Source organism: Coenobita brevimanus, chromosome 92, assembly GCF_032717465.1.
Source record: "Coenobita brevimanus isolate Jiangsu-jjx chromosome 92, ASM3271746v2, whole genome shotgun sequence".
Lineage (NCBI taxonomy): Eukaryota > Metazoa > Arthropoda > Malacostraca > Decapoda > Coenobitidae > Coenobita > Coenobita brevimanus.
The window spans coordinates 25,746,443-25,772,858 of NC_137045.1; the positions used below are offsets into that span (position 1 = coordinate 25,746,443).

The window sequence follows — 26,416 nt, forward strand, 5'->3', positions numbered from 1 at the left end:
TGTCCAGTCGTGTAGGTTGGGATAAAAATTGGAATAAAAACTTTACGTTTCGCTGGATCATGTTCTGGGCAAGCCATTCCGCGTTGCCAAAGACAGTGTAGGGGCCGGTGAGAAACGAAATGCCCAAATCATGGAGCAGTGAAGTGAAGTGGTCTGTGTCCATCTGTTATCCCGCCATACGCAACCAGACAATAATTTGCGTCAGAAATCCATTCCATCCTCTGTATGAACAGAGGTGGTGCAGCCCCAGACTCAACGCACTCATGGCATTTATTAGGACAGTTTTTGGACAAGAAGAAGTAACATAGGTGGGTTGCAGGATGAACAAGTAGTTGCACTTATACAATCCACCATCCTCTGCTCTGGGGTCATAGAGGGAGTCAAAAGACACTGTATAGCGTCTCTCAGCTCCCTCCCTATTCTCCGAAAGGAGGATGGTGGACTGGCACAAACCTCCGTTGACTCTCTTGTTACTGTCGGCCCAGTTAGGTATCCTGTTCCTGCTATTGCCCGACAGGTCAGTGCACACGAGCAAAGCCTCCAACGGTCAGATGTTAAACAAATCTTCATTTCCATTCCTTCATCCCACTCAGATAAAAAATAAGAACCGCAACAATCCTGGAATTTTCTCAACATATCAGGCTGATGTCCAGTCTGCACAACAAACTACCGGTGCCGGAAAATGTGGATGTATACTGAAACTATTAGTACCCCCAAACTTCATGCTTTATGGCATGATTTTTCTTATTAGTAAGATAATAAAGAAGTGTCATCATATGAGCTTATTTAATAAGAGCATACAAAAGATTTTACAAAATTATGCACGTGATACGTTGTGCAGTGATTTACAATTGTGGATACTTTATCATCTAAATTATATACATATCTTACATAAAAGAACTGACTGGCAGGTGTATTGACTGACACAGAACTTAGGTCCAGAGGACAAGAATCACTCATTTTATGACAATGAAAAGGCTCTTGTACTACTGTATACTGTTCAGCACACTGGATAATATTCCAACACTGAAAACATTTGTCACATATAGCGTGTTACATACTTCATCATCTTCACTTATTAAAAACATTTGTCACATATAGCGTGTTACATACTTCATCATCTTCACTTATAAAAATTATCTATACATAATCAGTTGTATAACAGAAACAACTAAAACTGACGTGGGTATGATGTAATTACTATATTTCTGAGCAAATATGAAAGTAGTACTGTCTCGAAAAATCTTCTGTGTGTGACAAAAATGGAACAGAACAGTACAAGTGAAGCCGAGGGGAGTGTGGCCTTGCTCACTCTCCACACTCTGAGGACCAGAACAGGAGGTGAAGGCTCTGGAGTTTATGCTGTAGGAGGGATAGGAATGGGGGGGAGGAGGGAGGGAGGCTTTAGTATCAAACCAAGTTAGGTACACAAGCTGTCTTGAAAACGACTTGAAAGCTGTCAAATCTGCGTACGGTGAGACAGAGCAGCTTCTAAGGTCAGTACAACGAGGGGCAGACAAGCAACTCCAAATCAACACCTGCCAGCCATCTCCAGTAACATTTTACACAGCTGTTACCATTCATTTATGATGGTGTTATGGGGACGAGAGAATTTTCAAATGAAAGACAGTGTAGCTCTGATTTGTCAGGTCAAGCATTTGAAATAAATGCTACAAAATAATACTGCTGACGTAAAGAACCACAAAGGGCATCCACGGCCACAAGGTGGTTTATATTGCTATTACGACTGACACTCATACATTTTATATACAACACTGTTCATGAGAGGTATGGTAAATTATAGTACACAGAAAATAGTTTCATGAACATATTAAACTTGTGAACACACTTTGGCAAGTTGCATTATGTAGTAAACTGTAAACCTTAATATTTAAACAACATTGTACACGTTTCCTTTATTGAGTAAAAAATAGCAATTTCCGATTGTGTGAGACGAAAATGTAAACTTCCTGTTCATATACAGTACTGTTTTTCAATGAAAGTAAAATATGAGTATTTGGCAGGCTGAACCACGCAAGGCATTTCATCCACCAAAAATAAACTTATTCATTGTACTGTAATTATTATTACATCCAGTTCTCTTTTCCTCTCACTGTCAGACGTACTGTGCAGGGATATTTCTGGAAAATTAACATCGTCTTACACAATGCATTTTATGGTGTTATAGGAGGCACCTGATGCCAAATGCTTCTTTGCGTAACAGTTCCCAATTCAAGCAGTTCAGCCAGACTTACAGTTAATAAATTTTTCATTCACATATCAGACAACATAAACACTCAAGTTGCCCTCCTTCCTGATTGGTCCCTGTGCCTCCTGCAAGATCCGTAGTCGTGGGCCCATGGGGATGCCAATTTTTTGCAGCCGTTCTTCCGTCAGGTAAGGCAGTTCCAGCATACCAATCTTCTCCTGTTCGAACAGTGCTGCATATTTCTGTGGTGGTAAGAGTATAAACAATGAAGGAAATTATCAAAATAATATGAATATTCATAATTACTGATACATGGATGCTTCTAGTTTCCTCAACCTCTTCAGCCAGACAGCGACTTTTATTTCACTTAATTTTTGCTGACGTAAAAAAAAAAAAAAAAAAATTGTTCCGTATCAAAGTTCCTCGGGTTGAAAGAGATGATGTTTCCAGGCCTACAGGGCGGGGCTCTGTCCCCTTACTATATAACACCCTCATATTCGGTTAAAAGATGAGTTATAGTTTCAAGAATACCTATTTGTCCTGTATCTGGTTAGGATACGCATTATCATAATCTTTCATGGTTCTATCTTTGGGTTTCGGCTGTTATACGTCTTTAGGTTACAGTAGTACATTCACAAGCTAACACTTGGCACCATCCTCACACATCGCCTACTCGTCATCAATCAGCCGTATGTCGGAGATCTTCCACGCAGGCCTAGACAGCACTTGAGCTCTTACTGGTACACTCTAGCTGTCGTTCAGAAAATACACTCAGATATCAAAACTGTTCTTGCAGAAGTGAGTACTGAGAACTGACTCACGACAGTTGTTACCCATTAAGTCAAACACTAGCTGGACCGTAGGTCTACCTAATAACAAACGATAAAGGTCAATCGAGCGAAGAGCTAATAAACACGAGATAATATTCCCCTACTGAATCCTAGATGTTTTCAATAGTATATATAATGTAGGCTGTGTATGGGTTTAGGAAAATTCACGTAAATCGCCCCATTTTATTCATGCACTGTAATTTCGGTAACATAAATGTAACAACCGCAGTGTCATACGAGGATGTGATTATCCAGTACATTGATATCATCATTAATATACAATGTTAATTTTATCAGTATGTGGAGATTTCATGTCACTCCCAACCGGACTTTTCGCATCACGTCATCGCCTCACGCCTTCCCTTCCCTCCTTCCCTCTTCTACTACTCCATCACTAAATCTATTGGCTGGGGAATAAACTATTATTAACTGCTCTAGTACTCGATCCTCAGATGCTTCAGATTGTTAGCTGTAAAAGAATTTTGTTACTGAGTGTACTACAGTGGCGTAAGAACAGGGGGAGGGGGGCCGTGGGGGCACAGGCCCACCCGATGATATTGCTGGGGGGGACCGATGTGTACTTGGGCCCACCACATTTTTTTGCACAAAAAATTACATTACAACAGTGCCTAAAACATCATACTGTGACCTAGATAATAGCAACTACGCACAGTACATAACATTCATAAAAGATTTCTTCTCATTTGAAAGTTCCACCATCTAGTCTCTCCGTTCCTTATCAAGTCATTAAATTTAGAGTTCTAGTCCATAAGATTGTCCCCAGCAATAATTTTATCGAAATATACAGTGCTTAACCGGACATTAGGAGACAGTATTTTGGAAGCTTCAAGTGAACTGATTCGAAGCAATCTTTTCTTTATTTGTATACTTTACTGTATATTGTTTATTTCTTAATTTACAACTGTCAGTATGAAATAAATGCAGTAAATGTATTGATCGTTTACTGAAAACCCAACAATATTACAGTTATAGCAATTCCTGTAACTGGTTTCGTTTTGATACTTTCCACACATCTCATGCTATCATTCTCACTAATATTTCTTTTTTTTTTTATTTCTTGGTTCAGTTCTTTAGAAAGTGTAGCGTAACACATTTGACCACAATACATATGACGTATAGTGATTTACATCAAAGGGGCACATTCGTGTGAATCATTAATATGAGTAATTTCTTTTATGTAATTATGGGCACTGGCATAGCTAGATGGGGGGGCAAAGGGGTTAGCTAATCCCGCAGCAGCAAGAGATCTATCCCGTTATGTTATTCCTATTCTACCTTATTTGTGACAAAAGCTTAATTGCTTTTTTTTCGTACTTATTTGAACTTAGAATATGCTCTAATACCCAGTGCATATGGCCTCAAAACGTCCCTGAAATTGATAAATTTTCAAAAATTTCCTTGAGGGGGCTCACAGCGCCCCTCCAAACTCTCCAGCAGTTTGGGCTCGCTTCACTCGCCAGCCCTTGTACCCCCCCCTTCTTATGTACTATGGGCCACAAAAGTATCGGTGCACGAGGGGGGGGGGGTAAATGCCTACCGAAAACATTCGCACATTACCAACGTCTCATTGTGTATGAATAATGTCTGTTTATATAAACATAACATTTGCTTATGTTTGCAAGAGGATATTGCTATTATAGTTGGGGATATATGACACTTTCCGACATCAGGGCTACCAACGTGTGGTAGGTCGGACACTAATACTTCAGTGACTTCGTTCTGTAGTCTAAAATGTTTCATTGAAATTGTGCCCCACTACTTTTGTGACCCATAGTACGTCACCTCTATTTGACAACGAAATATTTCTGCTCGACAAGCTGAGTCATTGTTACTGAAGCAAATGGGACAGTCATGTTGAAGCTTGTGGCAAGCTGAGAGATGGAAGAACTGAGTTTTTGAGGCATTAAACACAAGATTCTCTTATGTTACAGTCAGATATGAGACCAGTCAAAAGTCAGCTGCGTCAAAGCATCATCCCATAATTGTTTTGCCCAATGATCTGTGACTGAAACACTTTTTTTTTTTTTCTTAAAGAGTTCTTTGCTGAGTGACAACTTGACAAACCTTGACAGAGGAAAACGTTGTTCTTCAGAAAAGGATTACTCTTCTCAAAAGGAGTTTCAGATACCATGTCAGCATTACATGTCCCGGCTTCAAAAAATGATTTGTGATCGATGCTGTGAGTAGCAGAAGGAACAGTGATGGATAGGCTCTCAGTTTGAGTGTTTAGGACTAGATTTACTGTACTGCTTAGGTCACTGATGCATACTGTAGAAGGAAGAAACTCGGTGACAAGAAAGAATCCTGATGAACATCACTATTCTGAAGGCTTTGAAAGAACTGTGGTTCCCTATTCCAGAAGCTATAGAATGTCTGGAGAGGAAGCCTGAGATGAAGGCACAGATAGTGGGATGAAAATAGATTTTGTCCCATACTCAACGGAAAGCCTCCGAGTTGTCTAGCACAGCAGCAAATCCCAAAAGACAGGTGACCCAGGAAAGTGAAAGCAATGTAAGAAAACTGCTGCTGGAATATCTGACACATCTCATACTGGCAGTCAGAAAAGATTATGAGAGAATAGGTGCTTCAAAATCTTTCTGATGAGGACAGACTGAAAGACCTTAGAAATATAAGGAGAATTAAAACCACATATTGAAATTATGGTGAAGATACATTATCTAATCTGGACCTTTTCCGTTATGTGGATTTCATTCATTTTGAACACTTCACAGTACTGCGAAATCGAAAGGCACAAGAGATTATGGTAATTGAGTGATGTTTAAAGGTTGGGAACAATCACTTTCCTTTGGCACAAGCTTAATGAAAGTAAATAGGAAAAGCCTAGGCAAGGTGTCAGTAGAAAAGCACATATCTTGAGAATTACAGGATCATAAAGGATCACAAAGTCTTGTTAGCAATGAAACCTCGGGCATCTCACTGACACAGCATAGTCAGTCCTTCAAAATAACCTCTACAAAAGGCAACCGTCAGTGCTTACTTGGAATTACCAGATTTCTCCAAACTATGAAGTTCAAGAACCATGAATCAAAAGATCATCCTGTATTGGGCAGAAGAAAAAGAAAAGCTGTATTTATGCCCACTGACTGCACGAGGATCATCAACGCAGACTAATATTTGCAGTGGACCAGAGGGTGTTGCTATGGTTTGGGCATATGGAGAGAATGGATAATGAGCGATTGGTGAAAAAGATAACTAGATCTGATGTGAGACGTGTAAGGCTGAGAGGAAGACCACGAATAGGATGGATGGACAGTGTGAAGAGAGCGCTGGATGCGAGAGGGATGTCTGTTGAGCAAGGAAGGTGGCTGTGCATGACAGAAATAAATGGAGAGAAATTGTGAACGAATAAGTGATGACGCAGCCCTGAGGGGATATTCTCCCGCATTTGGTCTGATCAGCTATTTCAGGTCAGGTGCGGGTTAGGGGATGAGTCTGTTATGATGTGTCAGGGGTAAACCAGCTCTGCTGTGGGGCCCTGCTGCGGATGTCACTGACTGCATTGCGCAGTTGACCCTTGTGCGGTGTGGTGCGGTGAGGATCTGTCCGTTCTCCCCTTTGGGGCTAAGATACGAATGAATGTGTTTGAATGGATGAGTAAATGGGGAGTGTGTCGTCCTGTCTCGGCTACCTCCCTTTCCTTGGGGGAAGCAGCCTAGGTATATAGATAGATAGATAGACCAAACTTTTTCTAAATGCCCAAGCAAGGATCCTCCCCTCGGGATTTTTCTGCATCACAAGATGCCAGGTACTGTACAATATATGAAAGAAGCCCGCACGGTACTTACTGTCTACCTTTTTTCGTTCCCTTTTTAAAACAAAACCGTGATTTAAACCTTCATCATACCCATACATCTCAACCTAAAATTTGGTTAATTCTTTATGATTATTTTTGTTAAATATTATTTCTGATATTATAAACCTGGGACAGGGTGGGGGGTGGGGGTAGCATGCCCATGCATCCATCCATTATCTAGTTCTGTGTTGCCCCATCAGGAGCACAAGGGGCCTGGAACAAGGCTGTTCAATCAACACATTCATGATGAGGGGACCAGTCACCGGCTCTTGAGCGGTATTATGTGAACAATAAACTCCCACCACCGCTAAGACAGAATCATGCAGCTGAAGCACCTTAACTCACTAGACCACCAGACATTCGGCTGCTGGTTTCATGGATGCCACCCCACACAGTAACTGGTGTCCTGGAGTGCAGGAAACTATTTGGCTTGTCATTCAATGTACAGCTGCCCGAAGGTAGCGTTACATCTAATGAGTGGATGGTGGGCACCCCCACTTCTCAATCACTTTGTAGTGTTTTACGAAAATATGTTGAATCGTTTGGGAAGAATTTGAAAATGACATAAATTATCAAACATCTTACAGGGTAGCCTGCGAGGGGCACCATATGACAGTGATACTATCCTTTGCGTTTTGTTTGCAGGAATTATGATACAGAACTAAAGTAATAGCTCCCTCAGATTCTAAAAAAATAAACAAAATATCTTCATACTGTTCTAAAAATTAATCAAAGCGTGACAGTGCTTCTTATTACTATACAAGGACCAAAACCAAAGAAGCCTTTAACTATTATAAAAATATCAGAAACCATGCCAAAACATTATCAATCTTTCTATATCAAACTTTCTACATAGACAAGCTAACAAACTACTAAACAACCCAAATGATAACAAAATATTCTGGTCAACCCTTAATTCATTCAAAACTAACTTCACTACCACCTCTTCCATTCCACCGTTACAGTCCCCCAATGGAAATCTAGTAAGTGACCCACGCGGAAAAGCCAACCTTCTTGTTGACATTTTTTCAACAAACTCAACCCTAAATTCAGAAAATCATAATATTCCTGTACTTGATTTTGGTTCCCCACAAATACCTCCTTTCATGATTCACACCAAACACGTACAAGCTGTATTACAGAATCTATCAGCAGACAAAGCCACTGGTCCAGATGAAATTCCTTCAATAGTACTTAAAAATTGCTCCTCAGTGTTGGCTCCTGTATTAGCAAAATTTTTCAGCTTTTTTTTTTTTTTTTTTTTTTTTTATTTCTCCGACTCCGGGCAAAGGCTTCAGGGCCTATATCTCGGGGGCAGTAGCCTATCCCAAGGCCCAGTAGTCCTCCTACACCTCCACATGTCACATCTTCGGCGCTAACATCCACCGTCCATACTGAATACATACTAGGGCTGTCTCATACAGGACTGGTGTATTGGTATTAGCGGGGGTATTTTTACGACATGTCGGCGGGTCATCTGGTAGATCAGGAAAGTCTGCTGTTATGAAATTCAAATCCTTAAACTGTTCCCTGCCCCGGCCGGGATTCGAACCTGGGTCCATCAGGACTGCAAGCCGCCTCTCTACCGATTCAGCCACCGCTTATGCATCCGTACCTCAATTTTTCCAGCCCCTTGGAAAAAAAGCAAATATCCATCCTGTTCCTAAAAAGGGGGCAACTTCTGATCCATCTAACTATAGACCAATTGCAATAACTTCCGTTCTCGGTAAAGTTTTTGAGACACTAATTAACAAACACATAGTCAAGCATCTAGAAATCAATAAATTAATCAATGATCGGCAGTATGGGTTTAGACAGGAACGTTCAACTGTAGATATTCTTTGCCTTCTTACCCATCAGATTAACAAAACAATAGACCAACATGGTGAAACACACACAGTAGCACTTGATATTTCAAAAGCATTTGACAGAGTATGGCACCAGGCCTTATTGTCTAAGATGTCACACAATGGCCTTGCATGACTGGTTCCTCTAATTTCTTCTTACCTTCATAGTAGAAAAATACGGGACATGGTAGATGGATTTTATTTTCAGTTTTATTCCATAAATGCTGGCGTACCTCAGGGATCAGTTTTGGCGCCAACCCTTTTTCTCATTCATATAAATGACCTCCTATCTGTCACGCACAACCCAGTACACTCTTATGCTGATGACTCGACCTTTCATAGTTCTTTCACATTTAGTACCTCTTTTACACAATTTGATATTTTAAATTCCCAAACAAACACAGCAATTTCTCTGACCCAGGACCTTTCTAAAATTAATCAATGGGGACAAAACAATCTGGTCTCATTTAATGCTCAGAAAACTAAATACATTAATTTCTCCAACAGAAAGAATCCCTCAGACTCACACATAATTTTAAATGATGTCAGTATTCCCATATCCACTACAATTGATATCCTAGGTGTTACTCTAAACCCCAGCCTAAGCTGGACAGCTTATGTTAAATCCCTTGCTAAAAATGCTTCTAACAAATTGTAACTTCTGTACAGAGTTCGTGAGTTCTTCACTGACTAGCAGTTGGCCACAATATACAAAGTCATGTGTGTTCTCAGATCGAATACTGTTCGCCACTGTGGAGTGGATGTGGAGCGGTTGCATTGAGGCAGTTGGACAAAACTCAAAATAAAACCATTAGATCAATCAATAATCCTGCCATCACGCAGGACCTTCCTGTGTTATCAGTATGTCGAGATGTTGCTTCTTTAGCATTATTTTACCAATATTTTTACCGTAAGTGCTCTAACGAACTGGCTTGAATTGTGCCTCCTCTTCACATTTTTTCCCGAAATACTCGGGCAGCTGGGAGCGCCCATGAGCTCACACTCTCTCCCCCACAATGCAGAACCTCTGCTTATCAAAATTCATTTATCCCAGAACTACTACTCTCTGGAATTCACTTCCTGGGAGTTGCTTCCCACATACATTTAATCCTCTCGATTTTAAATCCAATTGTTATAAGAATTTTATGAATGGAGGATGCCTTTAGGCACATGGACTTATTTTTTTCCTTTGTTTTTCCTTCCTCCATTTATTATCCCCCCCCAAAAAAAAAAAAATCTAACAATATGATCACCAATGACTCACCTCATAACCAAGTTTTCTGAGGAAAATCCTGACAAGTGGTGGTTCATCCCCAAAGAACTGAGTAAGTTTCTTGACGCGGCCTGGGTTGGAGAGTCCGGGAATACCGGCCCTGAAGGATTCCCAAGACACATGGCCGCCCGTCCTCCCACTGTGACCACCTCCACTTCCTCCTCCTCCTCCACCTGTCCTCAGTGCTGCCACCTCAGCACGAACACTTTCAATCTCCTGCACAATGAGTTTGATATATTCTAATCAGAATTGTTGTTTATAAATGTACATACTAATGACAATTTAACCTATATATTACTGCATACAGGATCCTTCCCAAGTATACATAAACAAATTTAATGTCAAGAGGTTAGTATTAACAGCAGAGTACATGTAAAGTGGTGTGATTACTTCTAGCTAAATAATGTGATACAGAATCAAAAAACGTCTGAAGTCCTTGATGCAACGAAAGAGATTAAGCAACAGAGAAAATCTAAATTGTAAATACCTGGAACATAAGATGCTGTGTACGCATTTCTGAACTGAGATGCGCCACACTCCGTGCCAGCGTCACCACATGGCTCTCTAAGCGCTGAAAACGCTTATGGATTGTCTGGAAGGAAAGCACTGTGTTACCAGATGGTTTACGAAGCTAAAATATATCACCATACTAATAAAATTTCTCACGTGTACATGTAGAGAGGAGATTCAGAGTTTTTCTCTCTGACCAGTCTAGGATTTGTACCGGAGGGGAAAGGAAGTGCATACTATATTCCCCTCCCTTCTGTATTGCTGGGAATTAGTAGATGTTTGCAGCAAAACTTCTGGGTTGTGGATTTATGATATATCTATAAAAATAAAAATATTTTATATAAATAAGATGAGTTTTTTTTTCCCCAACCCTTCTTCACCACCTTAAATAAGCCTTCTATTACACGCACTTAAAATATCTAAGAACTATTCTTTATCTCCTATCAGCATACAAGTTATCTATATACTCGTCCCTGTCGCATGGGAGCATCTGTTTGCTGCACGGGATGGCGGTTCAGCGGTCATTGCTTGCCTGTGGTCGATAAGTTTGCTCGGCCAGGCAGACCTAGATTACTTTACTACTGTATGAACACAACAAGTTATCTCCCTGTCTATCTGTCTATCACTCTGTCTATCTATGTAGTGTAGACAGATAGGCAAATACTGTAGATAGACACTTAAAAGACTATCACACACACACACACACACACACACACACACACACACACACACACACACACACACAAAGTAAAGTCGTCTGCCTTGAAGGTCGAAGGCGAGATTCGGTGCTGCTCTCAAAGTACTTCGCTTGAAGAAGCCAACCTCTTTTCATTCAACAATGATGTGATCCTTTCTGACATTGGTTTATATTTTAGAGAGCTGAGTTTAGTTAAAAGTCAATCACAGTACAGTAAAAAAATGTACCCCTTAGTTTCTTCACCATTAGTTTTTGTCCAGCCCTGCCAACAGGTGAAGAAAAAAAATGACCAGTTTAAAAATCCTGGGTAAGCTCATGGCCCATCTCGCTTTATGGCTTAAGGTAGAACTGGCGCTGACATGGTTCAGCTTATTCGAATTGATTCCACTCGAATCGAATCGAATCGTCTTGGCCACATGTACCTATATGCAGAATATTATAATGATGAATCAACTCTAAGTATGTTTGAAAAATGTGGTAAAAAATTTAACCATAAACTCTATGCAATATGCAAAGAAAATCTGATCAGATTGTGTTGGGATTCATAATATAAGTATAAAATATATATGCCATAATGATACATTCGTGATTCACAGAATTAGTATCAAATTAATTTTCCAGTCATGTAACGTACCAGGCGGTTGTCTTCCATGGCTATGACATTTACTTATCCTACTCAGCTCATTGAGTCTTTTACTACAATTGATCTTGCCATTATCTCTCTCTCCACCATTTTCCTTGACACTCACTCTGCTGCCTCCATCCTTGCCAATCTTTCGAACACGATCATCGATGACCCTGCGTTTGTCTCTCCCAGGGCGTGAGGACATGATTGATGAAGGCAGAGAAGACAGGGAGCCATGGAGGCGACGGCGTGAAGCCTTCAGGTCACCCCCAGCCAACCCACCAACTCCATGTAGGTGCCTTACCCCTCGCCTCCCTCCACCCAGCAGCTTCAGCACCTGAGAATTGAAAAGAAAACCAATCGGTAGAGAGGTGGCCTGCAGTCCAAACGGACCCGGGTTCAAATCCCGCTGGGGCAGGGAACAGTTTAAGGATATGAATTTCATAAAAGTCAGACTTTACTGATCTACCAGAAGACCAGCCGACATGTAAAAATACCCCCGCTAATACCAATACACCAGTCCTGTATGAGACAGCCCTAGCATGTACTGTATTCAGTATGGACGGTGGGTGTTAGTGCCGAAGTGGTGACATGTAGAGGTGTGCGGTACGTGGGAGGACTACTAGGCCTTGAAAGCAGGCTGTGAAGCCTATGCCCAGAGTCGGACACATAAAAAAAAAAATGAACCTGAACACTGATTAAAAAATGATACGCTGTCCACATTAGTTCATATTCTTCCTGCGTTCCTATGCTTTTGCTTGACCAAGATTTTTCTTCCATCATCATTTTTTTTCTATTCTTCCCCCTGACCACATAAGGATCCACCTCTCACTATTGTCTTCAACATCCTTGTACTCTCACTCTCCTGTTCCTATGCCTGTCTCTGTGTCCCTCTGACTTACAAAAGTCGCCTTTCAACCACTTTGCATGCTGTATATTTAAAAACTTTGCTAATATACCAATAATCAAAGAGATTTTCGCTTCCGCATCTTTCTATGTTATCCTGGAATGCATTCTTGAGAAATGACTTTCTAATAACCTTTACAGAAGAATACTGTACAGGAAGGTCAATGTTAAAAGGACGTTTCCTATTTTTCTCTACCTAAGCCTCATAGTTTCAGTATTTCCCATAATCCAGACGAGCCTCCCACCAAGTTCGCTTTTGGCTTCTTACCTCAGAGTACATCCCCTCTAGGCCCTCCAACTGTTTCCGTATGAGGTGGACGTCAGGGTGTGAGGCTTCATCATCATCAGTGGTGGCCTCTGTGGCACCATCCAACATGGAATCCAGATCCAAGGCGTCTGTAGTAGAAGTGATCTCCCCTGCATCCAGCTCACACAAGGCAGCATCTGAACACAAACGATAAATACAGTTTTACTGGGACAAAAATATGCCCTCACTGGTCTATACATTAGTGCACAAAACTGGGAAGAAATCCTAGATTTGGAAATATTACTCAAGATTTCAGGGAAGCCTATGAAATTTTTCTTAAAATTTCACCTTTGTGGTGGCAACTTTTTGAAGTGACTAAAAGATTACTGTTGAAAGTGAAAACATTACTCAATCAAACGTTCACTTGGTCTACAATTATCAGGAATAAATACAACATACGTTGTGGCTAGACAAACTGTTATTATGTTTGCACGAATGCATACTACCTGTTCACTGATTATCCACAAATATACTCGAACAGATGACCGTTATTTTAATATACTAAATGCAAATAATTAAAACCTGTAAATTCTCAAGTAATCTGTATCCGAGTGACTACTTTTTAAGTTACTCATCTTATACTGTAGTCAGAAATTCATTAACAACCCTATTTTTCTCTCTTCCTTTTTGCTTCACTCAGTACCAGTATATACTTACTGAAGAACGGGAAGGGAAAAAAATTCAGCCATATCTATGACTGGAAAGGCAGTCTTGGAGAAATGAGGTGAAACAGGGGACTAGTGAAGAGTTTGGTGATGTCTGTGAACGTCGTGCCTTGAGAGCAAATGTAGAAAAGAGTAAGGTAATGGTTACTGAGAGAGAAGCTGGCTCCCAGTGCGATGTTATAGTGAACGGAGAGAGACTGGAATTGGTAAGAGAGTTCAAATACCTTGGTACAGTGGTACAAAAAAGAGGAAAATGTGCAGAAGAAGTGTAAAGTAGAAAGGAAAGTAGTTGGTGCAAGGAAGGCCTTGATAAGAAACAGAGGCTTGAGTGTTGCAGCTGCACGAAGCTTGCATGAAGAAGTGTTAGTTCCATCTTTCACATTTGGGGGACGCGGTGGCTGAATCGGTAGAGAGACGGCCTGCAGTCCTAGTGTACCCAGGATCGAATCCCGGCTGGGGCAGGGAACGGTTTAAGGATTTGGACTGCGTATAATATAGATTTTCCTGAACTACCAGAAGAACCGCCGACATGTCGTAAAAATATCTCCGCTAATACAGGTACACCAGTCCTGTAAGAAACAGCCTTAGCATGTATTCAATATGGACGGTGGATGTTGGCCCCAAAGTGGTGACATGTGGAGGTGTAGGAGGACTACTGCCCCCGAGAAATAGGCCCTGAAGCCTTTGTCCAGAGTCAGACACATTAAAAAAGAAAAATGTGGGTGTGAGACTATGGTGTGGCATGGAAATGAAAAATCAAGTGTGAGAGAAGTGGAGATGGGACTGCTGAGGAAAATATGTGGAGTACAGAGAGTGGACAGGATACGAAATAATGCGATTCGTGAAAGATGTAGAATGAGGAAGTCTGTGGACACCAGAATCGAAGACAGTGTACTGAGATATGGTATGGTCCAGTGGAAAGAATGAATAACAATAGATTGGTGAAAAAGGTATATCTGAGCGAATTAGAAGGAGGGAGGAGGCGAGACAGACCAAGGAGAAGATGGAGGGATATGGTGGATGAATGTGTGAGGAAGAGAGGTTTGGAAGTCTGTGAGGCTAGGGAACTGACAAGAGATCGAGCTGGCTGGATGAATATTGTGATGAGAAGCGCATGATCAGGGATTTGGCATTCCTTTTTAACGTGATAGAGTCCGGACTGACTCTATCGGATACGTTTATGTGAAGCTACAGAATGTGGTGATGTTTTGGGCATAGCAGACAGAGCCAGGATTCCGAGGGCTTGAATGGTGAGTGAATGGAAAAGCAGTCCACTGGATTGGGCAAATTTGGGCTGTCTGGACATTGCTACTCCTCATCCTGCCCTATGATGGGAAAGGAGGTCCGGATGATGATGATGAATTACTAACCAATGTTGATTCTTGTCTTGCTCTTGGTGTGGGTGTCATAGGCCACAGCTCCTCGTTGTCGCTCCTCCTCCTTCCTGTGGTGCCAGTTGGGTGCTGTGGCTGCCTGGCTCCGGTGACCTCCACAGTTTTTTCTAAAAAGCCACATGGTCGGGTCAAATATACCACGACAAATACTTGTCTTGATTTTACCTTGGTGAATTGTTCAAATGTTAGATTTTTATGCACATATGGAATAGTTGTTAATTCAGAAGATACAGTATTTTCGGCCCAACTTAATGCTCCCTCTGTTGTCTTCTAAATAAACAACAAGGCAGAGTCACCAAGAGAATGATGTGCCAGTTGTGCCGAAATTCACTAGAAGTTCTTCATTATGTTATTTTTGTATTCCCAGGTTTATCTGGACGTGAACCCAGTGGACTGCAGGCTGAAACTGCCCTTCTCTTACATTCCACCATCCTCTTTAGGGAGGGAGGTGAGGGATATTTGTATAACCAGGAAGCTCTGCCGCCCAGCAACATTGGTGCCACCGCTGGAAGGCGCCCCTCTTCAGCAACCCATCGTACTGTAACACTACTAAGTATGTCATTACCCCATATAGTATTTACAAGTGAGAACATCCGTAATGCACTGAGACAAACAGAAGGACAAACATTGTGCATTATATATCATGACCAGTAATCAACGAAGAATGATTCACTTCCAAAGCATAAAAGACTGTAACGCTAAGAACTTAAGAAATGATGACTGAAAAAAGAAAACGAGCAGGTACCTTATTCTATCTATCTATCTATTGCCAGACGCCTCAATCCCGTTTGGGGTGGCCACAAACAAATCGCCTCCAAGTCGCCCTGTCCCCCGCCATTTCACTGCCCTGCTCCCAACTCACACCCCCCTCTCTCATATACCTCTCCACCCCATCCCTCCATCTCATCCTCGGCCTCCCCCTCCTTCTTCCCCCCCTCCACCTCACTCACATACACTCTCTTCGTCAGTCTTTCACCCTCCATCCTCTCCACATGGCCAAACCACCTCAGTGTGTTCCTCATAACGCTTCCTATCACATCCACATCCACACCACAACGCTCCTTTATATCCTCATTCGTCAGCCTGTCTCTCCACGTGACTCCACAGGCTCCTCTTAAATAACTCATTTCCACTGCTCTCACTCTTGACTTGTGTCCTTCCAACAACATCCAAGCTTCACTTCCATACATTAGAGTTGGTATCACAATACTGTCATGTAGTAACTTTTTCACTTCCATGCTCACTTCCCTGTTTCTTATCACTGCTTTCAAAGAACCAGCAACCTTTCTTCCCTGCTGTACCCTTTCAAGCACTTCACCCTCCAAACCTCCATCCTTACTCATCACACTACCCAAGTACTTAAATGTACTCACGTACCTTATTCATATGGAAATATACCTTGATATCAAGCACAATATCCGACACTACATATTAAACAGATGTACAGTACTTACCCAACATGCGAGTGCTGAGGCTGAGGTGCGGTTGATCTCCTTGGGGTTGACTGAGAACTATTTTGGGCACTGCCACCACCACCCCCATCACCACTACCACTCCCAGTACCTCCTCCACCTCCAATGCCACCACCAGTTCGTTTGCTCCCAGCAGCCTCTAACAGGTCAGGCTTATTTAGGCCATTACAGCTGTGTTGGACGAATGAAAAATTTAACATGGAAATAGGAAGGAATACCACATTAAAATACAAAATACATATAGTTGCTCTTGAAACAGTTATACTGTACCCCATAACAATATATTTCGAAAATTCAATGAATGTAACATGGTCATAACACAGTACCCGAGTAAAACTTTATAGTTTGTCTAATGGAATTTGCTCACCTCCAGCACAGGGGCTCTCTCTTAACTTTTTTTTATGTGTGTGTGTGTGTGTGTGTGTGTGTGTCCGACTCTCAGCATATATTTAACTGTCCGTTCCCTGATGTCAGGCAGTCTTCGTATGTACTGCACCTTACTCCTTTTCTGCCCACTTTGTAATGCATGAGTTAACTTATACTCCCAGTCCTTCATGTATGCAACAGGTCAGCTCTGGAACTGTCTTCCTGTGTCTATTTCCTTCTGCCTATAACGTCCAGTCTTTTAAACGCATTGTGTTCAGGCATCTCTAAATGAACGGATGCTGAGTTTGACTCTGTTATTCATTTATTTAATTTCTGGGAGAAAACAATCCTGCGGGCTTGTAGCCTTTGGCTCCTCATTCTTTGCCTAAAAAAAGTCACCATTTCGGCGCTAACACCCACCCACCTTCCATACTGAACACATGCTAAGACTGTCTTATACAAGACTGTTGTACTGGTAGCAACTAGGCTGTTTCTACATGTTGGCAGGTCTTACGTTAGTTCAGTAAAGTCTGCTTTAAAGAAACACTAATTCTTAAACTCTTCTCTGCGTCAAACGGGATTCGAAATCTGGGTTCACTGGGACTGCAGGCCACTTATCTACCGACTCGGCCACCGCCTCCCCGATTATTATATATTGTCCAGCATGAGCCAGGAAAACAAACAAACTACGTCCTCGAGTTTATAAGGTGACTCTTTTACATATGATAAACCTAATATTTCCATAAGAACAAATAAATACCGTGACCAACCTATATGAGAGGCTATATTTCCGGTGCCTTGGGGGCGTGGGTTGAGGGGAGGGCTGAGGGGTGCCTTCTGGGGATAGTGGCGGCAGAGGGGGTGTGGCAGCTAAGGACTCCCGCCTCACCAGTTTGCCTCCACCTCCACTGCCTCCTTCACCCCGTGCCTTTCCTTCACCTCCCTTCTTCATGATCAACTGGAGCTCTGCATCTGTCAGGTCAACCCACTCAGAGTCGTTACCTGTAGAGGAACAGTTAAGTCATAAATACTTTCTTTTGAGTTGATAAAGTTATTTTACTTCGTTATAAAATGTGAATATGTTATAAAAAACTGAAAATTTAACATTATTATATTTACAGGTAGTAAACTTAAAATTTTTATTAAATCTGTACTTACAAAGAACTTCCATCTTACGTCTTACTGGTATTCTTTTACTTATCTAGAATTCAAGCTCCAGTGCCAGATAACAACTTTCATGTTCTCTGACCTGAGGAGTGGCTATGGTTGTTGTGTTTGTGTGATGCAGTGGAGTCCAGACTGGTGTCCAGCGCATTGGGTATTCTTCCCTCTCCTCCACTGCCAGCTGTTCCCCGCCCAGAATCAGATCCACCTGATCCACCTCCCTCTCCACCTGCTGGTTGCCCTCGCCCACTGGTGACAGCTGGACCAGAGTAAGTGTGGTCAGAAGGCAGGGCGTGGGTGTGAGCAAGATTGTCAACAGAGTAATGATGTGGGTGCCATGAAAGAGGTGGTTCCTGCCGTACTTGAGCCAAATGGTGATATGATCCTGACCTCCTGTTACTCAAACCACGTCCAAGAGGGTCCTGTTGCTGTTGCTGTGACCGATTAATGTGTGGCGATGATGCACCAGTTTGCTGTGGTGGTGAAGCAGTGAGGACGTGCTTTGAATGATGCTGGTCTTGGTTGCGTGGGTACTGTGGTGGTAGACCACTGATGAGGCCATGGTCGTGTGTGAGGCTGGTTTCCATGGTGGTCTGATGCCCGGGAATCTGTTGCACAGCCCGGCGGAAGCTCGTGTTCAGCTTGTTCACTCTACCACTCTCTCTGCCAGGCCCTGACTCAATTCCTCCCTCGTGCTGCTGTTGACTGCTGCTGCTGTTGTTGTTTTCATTACTGGTGTTCTGAGTGTTGGTGCCCTGTGAGGCAGTGTTCTTACTTTCACCAGGTCGTTCATCACCTTTATCCCGTGAGAATTTGTTGCTCAGCTTTTCCTTAAAATGTTGATACTTCCTTGCTGCCAAGCCTCGTGTCAGGGAACCCCATTTTTCATCTTTTCTTGGGTCATCACATTGCTCTTGGGATTTGTTGGCAGCGTTGTCATCTGTGGTGTGTGAGGGTCCATTGCTGTGACCAGCTGCTTGCTCTTGATGACTGTTAATGAGAGAGTGGTGACCCGAGTGATGGGCATGGTGGGAATGAGAACTCTCTAATTGGGTGGTTGGATGAGAGTGAGAGCTGCCATTAATGATATGGGAGGTAGGTAGCCCATGATGAGGATGGGACGAGTGGCCATTCATGTAGAGGTGACCTTGAGGTGGATGTATCTCTACAGGACCCTGAAATATCAAAATACGTTAGTGTACCCTGGTTATGCCCATATCTCGCACACACACACACACACACACACACACACACACACACACACATATATATATATATATATATATATATATATATATATATATATATATATATATATATATATATATATATATATATATATATATATATATATATATATATATATATATATATATATATATATATATATATATATATATATATATATATATATATATATATATATATATATATATACTGTATATGCAAAACGCTACTGCCAATGTGAGATCTGAAAAAAATAAATGGATCCATCTACTCCTATATCAATCTATCTAGCTATTTATTTATCTATCTATCCATCTATCTACCAGTGTCTATATTTATATATTTATATATCATCACGTTTCCCACAAATATGAAATGGGACGTTAAGATTTTCACAAGATGAACAGAAAACATAAAAGTACGAAACTTCAAAAGACAGCCCGTGAAATGGACCACACGTCCAATTAGCGATGACCCCAGGACTATGTGATTGGACGGAGGGGGGGGGGTAATGACAATATTAACCAACTTGACCCGTTCGGCGTTACGGTTTGACCAGCTACATAGTATTATATGAAGTACTTGTACTTCGACAGTTGTAATTAAGTAAAATTTGTTGAGTACTTGTACTTAGGTTTATAAAAACTAAAATACTTGTGTTTAAGTAAAGCCACTTGAACTTGGACCCAAGCCTGAATTATTGTTGACAAGAAAATAGACTCCACGTAAATTATTCGGTAGCCTGATTAAATTAACTGACCCAGTCATGACATTTGGAGTTATTTATGACCAGTCCAGCAGCAGGAGTGCATACAAAATTGCCCCGCCCACCCCGGCACCGTTCCATGGGTGAAGGGGGTCCAGGTCCAGGAAACATGATTGCTATGGTACCTGATTTTGGCTTAGACTATTCCCCTGACAGGAGGGACACTAGTGTGTTTTGTATTTTGTCCTCTTAAATATATATGTACACACACACACACACACACACACACACACACACACACACATATATATATATATATATATATATATATATATATATATATATATATATATTATATATATATATTTATATCTATCTATCTATCTATCTATCTATATATATATATATATATATATATATATATATATATATATATATACACACACACACACCGTGTTATATGAACTTATGTAAAAAATGATTTTGTTCTCTCGGAGACCTTTCCTTTTATGTAAAAAAGTCTCCACTCTCCGTTTTTGACCAACTCAGTAATTTTTTGACCAACTTAAAAGCAAACATTGGGGGGTAACCCCCACCGCCTCTCCCGGTCGGTCCATCCCTGCTCGCCCTTAACCATTCACGAATCATAACAACGTTCTAAAGTCTTGGCTTCATCTCCTGGGCAAACCATCCACATCTTTTTTTCATGAGCTGCACGATGGGAATCATTACTCGACTGATATGCTAACACTTCACCAATCAGCGTGACAGTATGCCATGCCTGAGGGCACTCTCAAAAGTCAGCGGCGTTGGGGGTGGAGGGAATCCCAGAGCTTAGACCTTTAAGCCTCATGACTGTTCACCGACACGCTAAGGACAGCACGTTATATACCATTCTTGTAAAATCCCACGTGAGTTAAAATATAAAAATAAAGAGGGTGCAACTCTTGCCACGTGCTTTTCCATGCACTTTTCATCAATTAATTTACACTTTCCATCTATTAACTTGTTTCTTCAGCCTCCATATCTCAGTTTCTCACACAATCACGTATCACCAACCATCATCTTGACCTTCCACACCTACTCCCACCCACCTCATTCATATAGGCCTTTTATTTACCACCGTAACTGGTACTGAGGGATTCTCATGTAGTGGCAAAAATATAACCAGCCACCTCCCTTGCCCGGTTATACAAACATCCCTCAGCTCCCTTCCTCTTCCCCGAATGGCGTATGGTGAATATCAGAAGGACAAAGTCAGCCTGCAGCTCACTGGGTTTAGGTTCCAGATACCCTAGTGCCACAGCAATGTCAACACCCAGTGCTGAAGCTCGCTTTGTTCTATATTTTGATCAACAGACTTCCTTAACTTCCTTACTCTACCTCGTACCTTGTCAAACTCTCATATGCTATCTAACCTAATCAACCCACATACATTCCTTAACTAGGCTTCAGGAAACGGACTGACTTGTCTATCACTGTGGTCGAATACTTTAAAAAGATGAAGCCCACGTCCACTGCCAAAAAATGGTGACGTATTATAGGCACAGTTCAGGTTAATAATTCCTTTACGTTTCTAGGATTCCGAACTTATGAAACGAGATTTCAACTCATCTATTCATATTAAATTAGTTTAGTAAGATCTCATTAATGTCTGGCTAGGCTTCGAGACAGTGTAAAGGAATTACTGACCGTAGCTGTGTGTGTGTGTGTGTGTGTTTGTGTGTGTCACACACACACACACACACAGACACACACACACAGACACAGACACAGACACACACACACACACACACACACACACACACACACACACACACACACACACACACACACACACTCATACATATAAAGGAGAGAGAGAGAGAGAGAGAGAGAGAGAGAGAGAGAGAGAGAGAGAGAGAGAGAGAGAGAGAGAGAATATTTCACAGTGTCAGTGTACCAGACAGGTGTTTCACTTACTGTATACTGCTCTTGCGAAGTCCTCATCCATGTCTCTCTGGTGAAGGACGCCTGCTGGGAGGTGGCTGAAAACGACTGGGAAGAGGACAGGTGAGGATGAGAGGTTGCAGGATGTGGCTGACAAGTGACTGAGTGAGACTGTGAAGAGGCTGAGTACTGCTGGGAGGTTACTGGGTTTGGCTGGGAGGACGAGTGCTGTTGCTGGTGGGTGGCAGTGCGATACTGTGGCCGCTGTAGGAAAGGAGATTCATACGGGCGTGGCTGAGCAGATGGCAGAACTCCCGCCAGAGTGCCTTCAGGAGGAATGAGAGAGGGTTGGGCGTGGTTCACTCCCCCTTGTGCTCGGTAGCTTGGCTGAAAGTGCAAATACATATATATATATATATATATATATATATATATATATATATATATATATGATCATCATCAGCCATTACAAGTCCACTGGTGAACAAAGTCGTCCCCCAACCTTCTCCACGAATCTCTTGACTGAGCTAATCTTTGCCACGTCTTCCCTGCAAATTTCTGTCTCCTCTCTCCACCTCCTGTCTGGCCTTTTTCTGCTACGCTTACAATCTCTTGGAGTCTAGTCAGTCAACCTCTTGCTCCATCGATTATCCCTTATTCTTGCTACATGGCCTGCCCACCTCCATTCTTGTTCTTTTATAACTTCTATAATATCTTTGACTTTAGTCTGCTCTCTCTCCCAGGTTGATCTTTTCCTGTCTCTTAAAGATATTCCCAACATTGACATTTCCATTGCTCTCTGAGAACGAATTAATTTATTTTCCATCGATTTTGTCAGTTTCCAAGTCTCCCAACCATACGTCATAGCTGGAATTATACATTCGTTATATACTTTTCGTTTCATACAAACTGGCAAGCTACTTTTCATAATGTCCCTATGTTTACCAAAAGTTTTCCATCCAATTGTAATGCGTCTTTTTATTTCGCTATCATTATCTTTCGTTAATTTTAGTATTTGTCCCAAGTAACTGTACTCCTCGACTTCTTCAAAAATTTCGTTATTTAGTCTTTGATGTTTGTGCATTAAACATTACTTTTGTTTTACTCCGGTTCATCTTTAGCCCTATTTTGAGACTTTCTCTGTTCAGGTCATTTAACATTTCTTGCAATATCTGCTGTTTCTGATATTAGGACAATGTCATCTGTATCTCTTAAATGGTTTAGCTTTTCTCCATCTACCTTTACTCCTCTGTTTTCCCAGTCTAGCTTTCTGAAAATACTTTCTAGGCATGCTGTAAATAACTTTGGTGAAACTGTATCTCCCTGACGCACGCCCTTCTCAATCTTAATTTCCTCTGAGTCCTTATGTAATTCACCTGTAACAGTTCCCACTTTATGTGTTTTCGAGCAGTTTTACAATGTTCTCATTCACTCCTTGTTCTCGCAATGAATTTATAATTGTTATGTGCTCCATTGAGTCGAAAGCCTTTTCGTAATCAACAAAACCTAAGCACAGTGATTTATTATATTGTGCTGTTTTCTCAGTTAGCTGATTCATTGTGTGTATATGACCAGTAGTCCATTACCCACTTTTTCGAATTGGTTTTCTTCCAAATTTGTTTTTATTCTCTTCATAAGGACTCCTGTGAAGAGTTTGTAAATGACTAATAATAAGCTAATGGGTCGATAGTCACTAAGCTCTTTTGTGTCACATTTTTTGTACAGTAAAATAACTATTGCATTACACCATGTCCTGGGAATTTTTTTTTTTATACAGAGTAAATAAGTGAGCAAGCCTGTTTTGTACTGATACTCCCGCATATATATATATATATATATATATATATATATATATATATATATATATATATATATATATATATATATATATATATATATATATATATAAACGTAAATAGACTATGACTGCCTTGTAGATTCATGTCCCTAACTTCTAGTGAAACATATAGCATAATTTTCCCTGTTCCTTACTAATCACTCTCTCATCAACATCGTTAATGCATTTATCACTTTTGCCTAGTCCCATAATACTTAGCCTATTTTTTCAAGTTCACATCCATTATCTTCTCCGCCAAAGTCGTCTAACATTGTAGCCATTCTCTGTCTATGAATTACTTCATCTGTTTCCTCCTCCTCCTCCTCCTTCCACCGTCTCTCATCCTACCTACCATGTGCGTGTCGTCCAGGAGCCCCGGGTTGTCTATACCATCCAGGAAGCGAATGTGTCGCTCTGAGTTCACCAGCTGCTCCTTCTCTTCCACCCCAACACCTCCAGTCCCTCCTCCACCAGTCTGAAAAATAAAGTGCATTATCATAAGAAAAGTAATTCTACCGGTAATTTATAATGAGTAATACTGCAGCAGTCGCTTTTTAAAGCTATTAGAAATTATAACTTACTCAGACTTCGTGTGTAATATTGAATTTGCCAGTGGTAAGGTTAGGATATAACAGTGTGTCAACCTAGAAGTGTTCTAATCCTGTTCATACTGTTTATACCTTTACTCACCAGGCACACTTAAATGAAATACTGGCTACAGGTGCAGTACATAATAATGCTTTCAATACTTACTCCTCATTTAATACATCACGGTCTTGGTCAGCAAAGGGTATGTAACACTTACAGCCTTATGCATTAGCATTAACTCGCTTTGGGGAAGGCAAGCCTTTACTTTTTGGCAATAAATGTTGATGCATCTGATGAAAACAGAACATGCGGGGTCTTTCTGCACTGTTGTTGATCGCACTTCATTATGTGGGATGCAGGATAATCAGATCTAATAACCATAGGTGTTCCACAAATGTCCATACAAAAATAGGGGCCTGCCTTTCCTTTCGCGATTTAGGTTTTAATTGTAACTATGGTTATAATATTTAGATTTGGTTAAGTTAGCTTTCAATAACCAGAGGATTACTAAAGATAGGGCTTTAAAGCAACAAAAGAAAGTCATGCAGTTATGCTACACCTACGACAGTGTGAGAGTCTGAGAGTGCCAATTAACCAGTCTACCATGCCTCCTTCGATCACTTACTATATGCTACCATCCTTGGAACATTTGACAGTACGGTCCAATAATTCATTTATTTAGAACCTACACTTCAACGTATGCATCATACTAGGTTTTACAAATGAACAGATAACTACAACGAACGAAGCAACAACTGTTGTAAATCAGAAGCAAACTTTACACAGGTCTGCGATACAGTAACAAAACTGAAGTCTTTCTCTTAACACAACCTGCACAATTTAACTTCAGCACGTGCTCTGGTGCACTTTTGAGATGTGTTTTCGCCTGTTGTTATTAAATTTGATGCTACTGATTACCAGATTAAATAAGTCATCCACAACTCCACTACAAGACTGCCAGGTTTCGGTTGATGAAGCGTGTGACAAGCAGCAAAATATTTCTACAGTCCATTACAATGTCACAAACTCTGTTATCTACAGCTTCATAACCTCCTAGTTAACACACTGAGAGTGAACAGCATCATTACTGGTTGCCGTGGGCGCGTCAGTGTTACCGGGTGCAAGTGGTGATGCGTGACGGTGATGGTGGAAGAGGACGCTAACGAAGGCACACCAGTCCTGGGTAGCGTACTGCCTTTAGCTAGCCCCATCCCTGCCAGCCCACTCAGCCCTCTCAGCCCCCTGCCCAGTGTAGAGGACCAGCAGGAGGTGACAGGGACAGGGGCAGAGGCACCGTACGGAATGCTAGCTGGACCTTCCTTGACCTCGATCTGACGGGGTTTTTGGTTAGTGTGTTAGGTTAGTGTAGGACAGAGGTACAGGTGCCGGAGAGGAAACAGCAGTTAAGATTAATGTTAGTTACGGTGAGACGGTTAGGTTAGATGAATGAGTTATTGCATGATTAGATATGTTCGTCATGGTAGAGGAAAAACACATGAACACTACAGTAGATAATCCGAAGGTAAACAGGAATTAGACTGACAGTGGTCATTTTACAATGTACTGGGCAATTATATAATCAGAGAAAGATCTGGAAATAATCATAAAACAAGTGAAAGAGTTTGTCCTTGTACCACTGCAGTTATTAAACACTGAGTAACCCTTGTCTGTCGGGCTCAGAAGACCCATCAACCGCAAGCAGACAACTACCGGTACCCCTGCAGGGTCGACCCATGCAGTGAACCGACGTTCCCTTACGGCAGACAGCACCTCACCACAGCGAGGCTCGGGGAAAAGTGCAGAGGTTTGGTTCCCGGAAGGACACTGTATTTGCGTCTATCAACCCAGTTAACAGAGGCACCACAGTAGGCTCCACATCACCCCGTTATTTGGTTATATGACTGCCACCCAGCGTTGAAAATGGGTTCCTCGGTTACAGGAAACCATTAGGCTTGTCACTCAGTGTACAGCCATCTGAAGTGAAAAGAAGAATAATAAAAAGTGACAGGTTAGGGCATGCAGATATAAT

General features: G+C 41.5%; 1 protein-coding gene across 1 annotated transcript in view; it reads right to left on the bottom strand.

The window, feature by feature from the left end:
* Positions 1 to 2,257: 2,257 nt before the first annotated feature.
* LOC145412175 (uncharacterized) overlaps positions 2,258 to 26,416 on the bottom strand; it is a 157,358-nt gene continuing 133,199 nt past the window's right edge. The window contains exons 4-17 of the mRNA XM_080282108.1: positions 25,503 to 25,718; positions 24,152 to 24,274; positions 22,118 to 22,349; positions 21,996 to 22,060; positions 18,186 to 19,275; positions 17,707 to 17,938; positions 16,662 to 16,741; positions 16,553 to 16,616; positions 15,075 to 15,205; positions 13,001 to 13,176; positions 11,951 to 12,163; positions 10,482 to 10,586; positions 9,986 to 10,210; positions 2,258 to 2,451 (exon numbers count right to left, since the gene is read on the bottom strand). Of these exons, the coding sequence (XP_080138234.1) occupies positions 2,281 to 2,451; positions 9,986 to 10,210; positions 10,482 to 10,586; positions 11,951 to 12,163; positions 13,001 to 13,176; positions 15,075 to 15,205; positions 16,553 to 16,616; positions 16,662 to 16,741; positions 17,707 to 17,938; positions 18,186 to 19,275; positions 21,996 to 22,060; positions 22,118 to 22,349; positions 24,152 to 24,274; positions 25,503 to 25,718 (3,123 nt within the window). The 3' untranslated portion in view covers positions 2,258 to 2,280. The remainder of the gene's footprint in view (positions 2,452 to 9,985; positions 10,211 to 10,481; positions 10,587 to 11,950; positions 12,164 to 13,000; positions 13,177 to 15,074; positions 15,206 to 16,552; positions 16,617 to 16,661; positions 16,742 to 17,706; positions 17,939 to 18,185; positions 19,276 to 21,995; positions 22,061 to 22,117; positions 22,350 to 24,151; positions 24,275 to 25,502; positions 25,719 to 26,416) is intronic.